Here is a 10,519-nt window from a genome sequence, read left to right on the forward strand (position 1 = left end):
ACAATTCTCTGGAGAGCCGTTTGCCCCTTTGGCCCCGTCACTAATACCTCCCTGCAGGGGCAGCCTTCTGCTCACTTTTCTGTCCTTCCTGGAAAGACTGCCCTTAACTGGGTGAGGTGTGACCCCTGACCTTGCCTCACGACACACAAACTCATTCCCCAAAGGGCTGGCACTTCATCTCACTCCCCCCAAAACAAACAGGCCAGGCTTTGCGTGCAACAGAAATGCCTCTAGTCCTCAGCTGGATGAGAAAACAGTAGCCCCTCGTGGAGGAAATCCTCCCATGAAGTATGCAAAGGTCAACTCTCATTGCGCACTTTAAATAATCTTAGTTTTGTCAGGGATGCCCCAGGGAAACTGGGAGGACACGGAAGCCCCCATCCCAACTCCCCTCCTCTCTACTCTCTACCAAAGCCAGGGCACAGGCAAAATACCAAGAAAGAAAAGCCGCTCAAGTTTGTGGCAAAAGTCGTAGTCCCCAACATCTGTTCTCACTTTCCTCCTTCTTAGAGAATTTCTGAGTATTCTCCAAGCACAAGGTCGCCCAAATAAAAACCAAATAAAAAAAAGGTTCCACTTTCTCTTGCAGCGAGACACTTGCCCGTGACTAAGTTCTGGCCAATGAGATGGGGCGGGGAGCAAAGGGGGTAAATCCAGGATTACCCCCTTGAAAGAACGCTCCACTCCCTTTCCCAACTTGCTGTTAGGCACGGGTGGTAACCCATGTTACGTTGGTTAGAAGGAAAGGAGTCACCGGACCACCTCAAGGCTCACAACCTCACCATCACTGCCTCCACTTAGCTATGTGGACTTTCTGGGCTTTTTACAGCTTTACTGAGGTATAACTGACAAATAAAACTTGTATGTAGTTAAGGTATACGATTTGATGTTTCAGTTTACATCTAGCGTGACGTGATCACCACAATGAAGCTAATGAACGTTATCGATCACTTCACATAGTTACCATTTTTCTTTATCTTTGTGTGGTGAGCACATTTAAGATCTACCCTCCTCGCAAATTTCAAGTATACATACAGTATTGTGAACCATAGTCACAGTGCTGTCCATTTTTAAATAAAGGGTAAGTAAGTCCCAGGGCGCCTAGGTGGCTCAGTGGGTTAAGCGTCGACTTTTGGTCCCAGCTCTGGTCATAATCTCATGGTTTCTGAGTTCAAGCCCTGCACTGGGCTCTGTGTTGACAGTGCAGAGCCTGCTTGGGATCCTGTCTCCTCCCCTCTCTTTCTCTAAAAAATAAACTTTATTATAATTTTTTTTTTCAACATTTATTTATTTTTGGGACAGAGAGAGACAGAGCATGAACGGGGGAGGGGCAGAGAGAGAGGGAGACACAGAATCGGAAACAGGCTCCAGGCTCTGAGCCATCAGCCCAGAGCCTGACGCGGGCTGATGAGATCGTGACCTGGCTGAAGTCGGACGCTTAACCGACTGCGCCACCCAGGCGCCCCTAAAAAATAAACTTTAAATAAACATTAAAAAAAAAAAGGTAAGTAAATTTCCAGCTTGCCCATTAAAGCAACCAAATCAGTGCCCTAACAAATCAAAGCTACTTACAAGATTTTACCTTTTTAAAAAAATTTTTTTTAAGTTTCAGGGTGCCTGGGTGGCTCAGCCAGTTGGGTGTCCCTTTGGCTCAAGGCATGATCTTGCAGTCTGTGAGTTCAATCCCCACGTCAGGCTCTGCATTGACAGCTCAGAGCCTGGAGCCTACTTCAGATTCTGTCTTCCCTCCCCCACTCACACTCTGTCTCTCTCCCTCAAAAATAAAATAAAAACATAAAAAGTTAAAAAACAAATTTTTTAAGTTTTATTTGAGAGAGCATACACACGAGTGGGGGAGGGGCAGGGAGGAGAGACAGAATCCCAAGCAGGCTCCACACCATCAGCACAGAGCCCCATGCAGGGCTTGAACTCACAAACTGTGAGATCAGGACCTGAGCCAAGACCAACAGTCAGACGCTTAACTGACTGTGCCACCCAGGCGCCCCTCGCCTGCTTCTTTTAAGGTCATCCCAGGGACCCAGGCCCACTGTCCACACAGCCTTTCTGTTTTGGAGTAGTTACAACTTCTCACACTCCCCCATCCATTGAGTCCCCGAGAGCTTCTCAAGAGCAGAAAGGCTTTTATTTCCAATGAATCCTCTGCAGATCCTAGCAGATCCTTCCTGGATGGCTGCTGACTGGCTCAGTGTCAAAAGTGGACAGGATACAGGGTGAAGAGAGGGACAGGGAAAGAGAGAGAGAGAGATCTCTCAGGCCAATAAAAATATTTTATATAGTACTTACACTATTAGCTCAGTTATCCAGAGTACATGAAAAGGAAAAAAGAATCCAAAGCAGTAAGGCGATACAAAGTAACCAACTCCATGGATCCTATACTGGGATGAGATATTTTAATCTGATGGTGGTACATAATACTGTTCAGGGAGCACTCCCAGCTCCAGGAGTTCCCCTCCGCATTACAAGGAAGTTCTCAAAAATAACCGGATTTGCTAGAGGCTGGCCCCCTGCTCACGGGAGGGAGAGGGGCTGGAACGGGCAAAGCATTGAGGTCTGCTGTCTCGTCACTCGTAGATCCAGTTCTGAGCACAGCTCTTGTAATCCACCAGCTCTTCAGGCTGAAACCACAAGCCAATCTCCTTCTCCGCACTTTCCACGGAATCACTGCCATGGATGATGTTCCTGGAAGGGGGAAGAGATGGCCACGTTACCGAGACCCAAAGGATTTAACTGCCCAGGAGCTCCCCCTGACACCCACTGCCAGACAGCTCGCAGCCACTGCAGCAGAGCCAAAGCTCCGTGTACATTAGTTCGTGTTAAAAGAAAAAGCCCACAGCTGCAGTTAAGGTCAAGATGAAGGATGCCCTCCCCATATCCGGCCCTCCTAGCAACACTGATGCCAGCAGTGAACGGACTCCGGCCAACAAGGTATGCTGTCCCAGGCCCTACCCTCTCGAGAGAGGCACAACCACAGTGATGTCGATGGCCGGTGGCAGGGAGCTCGCCAGGCCAGACACCAAATTCAGAGGGAGAAACACAATGAACTTATTTTAAATTCATCTGCATATGGCATCATGTCCATCCCAGACTCAGGAACCCAAATTTTTTTTTATTATTATTATTTTAAAGTAGGCTTCATACCCAGTGCAAAACCCAACATGGGGCTTGAACTCACGGCTGTGAGATCAAGACCTGAGCTGAGATCAAGAGTCAGACACTTAACCGACTGAGCCACCCAGGTGCCCACCCCCACCTTTTTAAAAGATTTTTTTAGGGGCGCCTGGGTGGCGCAGTCGGTTAAGCGTCCGACTTCAGCCAGGTCACGATCTCGCGGTCCGTGAGTTCGAGCCCCGCGTCGGGCTCTGGGCTGATGGCTCAGAGCCTGGAGCCTGTTTCCGATTCTGTGTCTCCCTCTCTCTCTGCCCCTCCCCCGTTCATGCTCTGTCTCTCTCTGTCCCAAAAATAAATAAATGTTGAAAAAAAAAAAATTAAAAAAAAAAAAAAAAAAAAAAAAAAGATTTTTTTAAAGTAATCTCTGCACCCAACATGGGGCTCCAACTTACAACCCCAAGATCAAGAGTCACATGTTCTACCAACTGACCCAGCCGGGTACACGAGGAACCCAAATTCTTGTGTCACCTTACTCAGATTTTGGAAGAAGGCAAAAGCACCAACTCTCACCTGCCAACTTGGATGCAAAAGTCTCCACGGATGGTCCCGGGCTTGGAGTCCGCAGGGTTGGTCTCTCCCAGCATCACCCGGCCTGTCTTCACCACATTCAGCCCCTCCCAGACCTCCAAGGATAAAAGAACATATGGTCAAGGAAGAAAACCAACCTCAGCAGAAAATCTGAAAACTATTAATTCAAAACAAGAAAACAAAAAAGCCCCCTTAACATTGAAGAAATGTTTATGGAGCATCTGCTTATTCCAACAACGGGAATACCAGTCTCCCTGCCTCCACTCCTGCCTTTCTACAATCCCTTCTGAACAGAGCAGTCTCTAAAAATGCCCAGTGTAAAACCTCCCAGGCATTCGTCCCAGAGCCCATGAAGTACATGGCCGACACAGCCCTACCTGATCTGGCCCCTGCCCTTATCTTTGAACTCATGTCATCTGACCTTCTCTTCTACCCACCGGGCTTCAGCCACTCCAACCTTCCTTCTGTCCTTCAAGAGCCCAGGCCCTCTGCACATGCTGTTTTCCTGCTGAGAATGCTCTTCAGTGTGATTTTGTGTACGTCTGGCTCCCTCTCACTCAGATCTCAGCTTGAAAAGCATGTTCCTTGACCACCCAATCTAAAGCGGTCACTTGTCACATCATCCTATTTCATTCTGTGCAAATCACTGATCACTAGCTAATAGATATACATATATATATAAATATAAATAAATATACATACATATGTATATGTGTATATATATATGTTTCTTCATTATGTGCCCGTCTTCCCCTTCAAGATGTATAGGCAAGGAAAGCTATGAAAATAAGTTCCTGTGTTGTCTCATTCATGACTATATCCCCAGCGTCTGGAAGAGAGTGTGGCACAATGAGGACCACCCATATATGCTGCAATAAACAAGAGACAATCTGCCTCCCTCCAGAAGTGCAGAATCAGGCAGACTCTCCTGATCGCTCTCAGCTTTGAGTCGCGATGAGTCTTCAGTTCAGCAAACAAATGTATTTTGTGTTTGGTGGGTCAGAGAGCCAACTCACATCCTAACTGTCCAATCCTCCCAGCCCCCACTCCCTCTGCATTAAGTGAGGACTTGGTGTCAGAGGCGACAATCACAGCACACACTCTTGGCTCCCAACTGAGTCATTCGCATCAATACCCCCACACGTGTGCACTCACCATGGCAACCACAGGCCCTGATTGCATGTACTTCACCAGGCCGGCAAAGAATGGACGGTCCTTCAGGTCAATGTAGTGTTCCTTGAGAAGGTCTTCGGAAGCCTATTTCACAGAACAGAGGATGAGAACTGACCCTCAAACTATCTAAGGATCAGCCATATAGTTATTTCCCACTCACTGCTGTTTGAAATGTGAGCTCATAGCACACTGATTCTGTTACAAACCAATCTTTTCCCAACACGACCAGAGGGCAGCTGTGCCAGAGACTAAAAGTGCGTCAGCTTTGTACCAATGTCCCCCCTACTGGCCTTGGCTGATCAAAACAGAACCACAGAACATTAGAACTGAATCCAGCCATCCCAACTCAGACAGGAAAACTAACAATACAATGAATTTCCATTCATTGAGAGTAAGCCTCAACTAAAACGTGAAAAGGAAGTCAGGGTTGGGGGGGGGGGGTCTTGGCAATGGATGAGAAGCAAATTGAACCCGGCTACTTCTCAGGGATACTTCAGATTTATTCAGAAGATGAAGGCCGGGTATGGCAACTATGCGATTTCCACACAAACCACTCAAAAGAGCGTGACATCTGGGGCCCCTGGGTGGCTCAGATGGTTAAGCGTCTGACTGTTGGTATCAGCTCAGGTCATGATCTTGCGGTTTCATGGGTTGGAGCCCCACGTCTGGCTCTGCGTTGGCAGCATGGAGCCTGCTTGGGATTCTCTCTCTCTCTCTCTCTCTCTCTCTCTCTGCCCCTCCCCTGCTAGCGCTGTCTCTCTCTCAAAATAAATAAAGAAAAATTTTTTAAAAAGGGGGGAAAAAAGATGACATCTAGCAATAAATAATTTTGATGAAGAAGGAACTAGAAACTGTCACACTGCCAAGGCCGGTATGTGGGACCAAATCAAATTAGCTGGAGAGGAAACCACCTGCCTAGCAATCTCGACTCACCCAGCTGTGTTCTCTCTTTGCCACTGCACACACACTTGTTCAGGGTCTAACAAGGACCCTTAGTTTTCCCAGTTCTGTAGGACTGCATTGTGGAGGGCACACTGCAGGGATACCCACAAGCGTGGACATCTGCTGCCAAAAAGCACATTCAGAACATCCTGCCGCTCAGCCTCTGGTTGATACTTACTTGCCAAAGTAAAATCACACAGCCGCGTGATCACGCCATGTTAGCAATTCACCCTCTCCCACCAACCCCCAATCCAAATGGAAGACTGGTAGGGGTAGCCTCCGGACACACTGACTTGACCTTCCCTTACCAGAACATTCTTTTAATTCTAGTTATTGCTTCTGATTATCTTTAATCTGCAGAACAGATTACAGCGTGGTTTTGTTTTTTTTTTCTGGAGGAGGGGACATCGGGTTTTTCCTCCTCCAAGTCACCTATAAACAACCCTAGACTCAAGGCAGTCATCCCTCGCCCCATTCTTCACCAAGCCCACACCCTGGATGGGAACTTGGTATAACAGGAAAAATGCACACACTTAAGAGTCAGAGAGACCCGGGTTAAAATCTTCCCTGCATCACTGACTGCATGCCTTCAGATTCATTACTTAACCTCTCCAAGCCCCAGGTTCCAATGACCACAGGCATAGAGATAAGTACACCTCTGGGTCATCGTGAGGGCTACAGAAAACACATGCGTCCAGCACATGTGATCAACAATACTGTTCATTTCGCTTTACCTTCAAAACCTAATTTTATATGCAAACTCTCTGGAAAGCAGTACTGACCCGATACCCGGCACTAATGATTCCATCACGTACCCCCCTCTGCATTAACACCCATCTACCCCCCCCCACCCCGCCCCTTACACTAAAGCGGTTTTCCCAAAGCACCACGCGGGAACTAAATTGCAAACCAAATTCCATTTAAAATGCACCAGCAGAGTCCAAAGATGACTCTAGTGCTGGGAAAAAAGACTGTCCCCTAATTTATCTGCTCTGAGAATTTGAATTCTCATTTCCCAGGTCTGTCTGAAAAAGGGTTCTTGACCAATTAATTCTTTTCATTTTTCCGGAATACTGCTTGGCAGGTGTCCTGAAAATGTGTCTGTTCTCTACTGTTTTCGGGGGGCTTCCCCAAGACCAAAATCACAGCTTTCCCCCCAACATCCCCTGATGGCGCCTAATATATGCCACACACTAAGTGGGCGGTAAGTAAGGACAGAAAGATTTCCTTGCTGACAAACAACCTGCCTCAGAGAGGGAGGTGGGGGAGGGGAGAAGCTCTCTGAAATAATCTGCTCAAGAAGTTCAAGACCAGGAGCTCAAACATGCCCAGGGCTTTGAGTCAGAAATCACAGTGCTGCGGTAACATATGGAACTCTGCATCGCTAAAGGGAAAGGGAGGCTATTTCCAAAGTCCCAGTAATTGGTTTGTTGCAGGACTCAGCCACAACGCCAGCCACCGAGTTGTTTCCAGGTCTCAGGACATCTGTGTTCACCCTTCGTGGGGAAAACTACAAAGGAGGGGAAGGGAGAAACCGAGAGGCTAACGTACAACGTTGCCCTGTACTCCGAGAGAACAGAAATATGAAGAATGAAGTCCACTTACCTGAATTAATTTCATAGCAACGAGGCGGAATCCCTTTTGCTCAAAACGCTTGATGATCTCTCCCACGAGGCCGCGCTGGACCCCATCAGGCTTGATGGCAATGAAGGTGCGTTCGCTGTTGGCCATGGTCCTGAGGATAGACAGCTGCAGGGATGAAACAGCACTGAATATCCTGCCTACATCATTATCCTTCTCAAGCGGATTACCCCATAAAGCTGGTTTATATCTGTCAAGCCAACTCCAAAAGTCTCTTTGGTAAAAAAAATGCGTTCACCACAAGTGCCACACTGAAAATACTCTAGAAGAGCACACACATAAAAAATGTTCCTAAAGGGGGCACCTGAGTCAGTCAGGCTCAGGTCATGATCTCAGTTTCATAAGTTCGAGTCCCACATCAGGTTGTCTGCTCACCGCGCGGAGCCTGCTTGGGATTCGCCCTCTCTCTCTGCTCCTCGTCCCGTCGTTTGCACTCTGTCTCTCTCAAAATAAATAAATTAAAAAGAAAAGAGGGGGGCCTGGGTCGTTCAGTCGGTTGAGCGCCAACTTTGGTGCAGCTCATGATCTCACAGTTCGTAAGTTCAAGCCCCTTGTCTGGCTCTGTGCTGACTGCTCAGAGACTGGGGCCTCCTTCAGATTCTGTCTCCCTCTCTCTCTGCCCCTCCCCACTCATTCTCTCTCTCTTTCTCTTTCTCTCTCAAGAATAAAATAAACGTAAAAAAAAGGACATTTTGTTAAAAAAAAAAAAAAAGTACCTAAAGGAAAAAAGAACTTTCCCTAAAAAAAAAAAAAAAACAAAGAAACCCAAAAACCCAATTCCTCCTCAGTGCCCTTAATTCTGAATTAATATCCCAGGATGGGGGAGCGTGCAACAGCAGGGACCATAATTTCTATGGCATTTGACTTAATAAGCTTCCATTAAGCATCTATTTTGTATCCTACACTGTGGCAGAACTAAGGTAGGGGATGTTAAAAAAAAAAAAGAAGAAGACATTTTGTGAGTAATCCAGAGAAGGGAAACTAGAGGGATAAAGTGGTGTCAGGCAAAAAGCAGAATGAAACGGTCTGACCCACTACCACAGTCATGGTACTAGAACTGAAAGGGGTTTTAGAGATTATTTCATTAGAATCTCCTTCATTTTACGAACGAGAAAACAAATCTAGGGCACCAGAACGAAGGCCAAATTCCCAATTTCCCGATGCAATTTATGCTCCATCATAAGACATCATGAAGATTCTGACAAACCAATGAAAGGTGGATCCTGAGAGAACTAGCTAGGGCCATGTGAGATGGGACATCGTGCAGGAAAGAGGCCTAGAGAATGTCTATCCCAGACCTCGCCTTTCACAGAGAAGACTGGGCTCATGACCTGCTCTGTCTACACAAGATGAGAATGGAGGAGGCCCCTGACCTTGAAAGACAATCCCTAATGTGGATCGCCACACCACCTCCTGGCTCTCTCTTCCTGTACTTTAACCTCTTATTACAGCACCTTAACATATTTGAATTTTCTGCTTGTGGGTCTGTCTCCCCACTGGTCTGCGGCCTGTATACACGTATGGTTTACTGCTGTGTCTGTCCCTGGCACCTAACCTCCTGGCCCAGCACTCAATAAGAGCAAAGAAAATATCTTAAATGGTAATCACCCTGCACCTCCGAGAAAAGGAGACAAAGCCCAAGGGCTGGCGGAGAACTCCCAATGGAAGCTCGAGACAGGCAGAGATTCCACAGGAGAAAATGGGGGTAAGGAGGCAAAATACTCCTTATACCCATACGGTGAATTCCTATAAATGTCCACCATACCAACCCAGACACACACCCGTCATTCATTCATTCATTCATTCATTCATTCATTCATCAAGAACTTACTGAGCCCCAACTCCGTGCCCAGCACTGCACGCGACACAGACAAATAAGGCACAATCCCAGTCGTCGCGGCCCGATGTTCGGAAAGGTAGCCTCGGACAAAGGCGAGTCCACGTGGCGTGGGACCTGCGCTGACAGGTCTGCACCTGTCCACCGGCGCTGCCCCGCCCTTCCCTCCCAACCGATGGTCTGGCCACCTCTCAGAGCCGGACTCATCCGACCCTTTGGCCTCCCCCGACCCCGACCCCACTGTTCTCCCCCTCCTCTCAGGACCCCGAACCCATCTCACCCCTCCAGATGCTCGAGCTGCAACTCCGGCTGGGGAAGCCGGCACCGGAAACACGCCCCGGCCCCACGTGGTTCCTGGCGCCGGCAGGCGCGGAACGCTTCTTTCCGGCTCGGCTGCCGGGGAGTCCGTTTTGGCAGAACACCACTCGCCCACGCTTCCTCTGGAGGGTCGGGTGTCATTCTAAGGAGCAACGTTCCGACGTTTAACTTCCGGCACTGCTTTTTCTTGCTTTTCCGGCTTGCTGGTTTTTTTTTTTTTTTTTTTTTTTTTTTAAGATTCTGTGACTCACTTCCTTCGTTCTGGAGTCACTTGGCTTCCCGAGAGGTGGCGCTCCCACTTTGCATGAAGTCTGAACGGGCATCTGACCTAGAAGTAGACATGTCTTTCTCACTTTACATTTACTCACTTTTTCCAGCCTATCAAGCACTGCATTATTAATTGAGTACCTACTATGTGCCAGGCACTATCCACGGCCTGAGGGCATGGCAGTAAACTCTCTAAGGAGCTTCTGGCGGGGTAGGGAGTGGGGGACAAAGAATAAACAAATAAGCAAATTGGTGTGTAATACTTTGCATTATGTTAGCGCTGTTAAGAAAAAGTAGGGCAAGGGAGAAAGATTGAAGGAGTGGACTATCTTAAAAGGTTGGTTGGGGAAAATGTCTCCGAGGAAGTGACAATGGAATAGAGCTGCATGAAGTGAGGGAACAAGCCTAGTGATGATCTGACAGCAGAGTATGGCAGTGCGCATCCAGTAATAGAAAATGCCATCAGAGGGGCGACTGGGTGACTCAGTGCCTTGAGCCTCCAGCTCTTGATTTAGACTCAGACTCTGGTTTTGATCTTAGGTTAGTGAGTTCCAGCTCCAAGTCTGGCTCTGTGCTGACAGTGCAAAGCCTGCTTGAGATTCTCTCTCTCTCTCAGAGAATGAA

The 10,519-nt window shown here is 47.8% G+C and overlaps 1 protein-coding gene across 2 annotated transcripts; it reads right to left on the reverse strand.

Moving 5' to 3' along the window:
* Positions 1-2,389: 2,389 nt before the first annotated feature.
* On the reverse strand, positions 2,390-9,715 carry LOC122485361 (nucleoside diphosphate kinase A). Of its 2 annotated transcripts, none has more exons than XM_043584043.1 (5): positions 9,591-9,715; positions 7,438-7,581; positions 4,873-4,974; positions 3,700-3,812; positions 2,390-2,700 (listed from the first exon to the last, which is right to left on the reverse strand). In XM_043584043.1, the coding sequence occupies exons 2-5, from the start codon at positions 7,561-7,563 to the stop codon at positions 2,583-2,585; spliced, it is 459 nt and encodes a 152-aa protein (XP_043439978.1). In that variant the 5' UTR covers positions 7,564-7,581; positions 9,591-9,715; the 3' UTR covers positions 2,390-2,582. The 2 variants fall into 2 exon arrangements, with proteins under 2 accessions (XP_043439978.1, XP_043439977.1); XM_043584042.1 differs by having other exon boundaries at positions 9,305-9,609.
* Positions 9,716-10,519: the final 804 nt, after the last annotated feature.

This window comes from Prionailurus bengalensis, chromosome E1, assembly GCF_016509475.1.
Source record: "Prionailurus bengalensis isolate Pbe53 chromosome E1, Fcat_Pben_1.1_paternal_pri, whole genome shotgun sequence".
In the NCBI taxonomy this organism is placed as follows: Eukaryota; Metazoa; Chordata; class Mammalia; order Carnivora; family Felidae; genus Prionailurus; species Prionailurus bengalensis.

Coding starts and splice junctions, on each gene's coding strand:
- LOC122485361 (XM_043584042.1), bottom strand. CDS start 9,517: ATGAGTCCGGCTCTGAGAGGTGGCCAGACCATCGGTTGGGAGGGAAGG. Junction 4,975..7,437: donor TTGCTATGAAATTAATTCAG/GTAAGTGGACTT, acceptor TCTGTGAAATAG/GCTTCCGAAGACCTTCTCAA. Junction 3,813..4,872: donor CAGGGCCTGTGGTTGCCATG/GTGAGTGCACAC, acceptor TTATCCTTGGAG/GTCTGGGAGGGGCTGAATGT.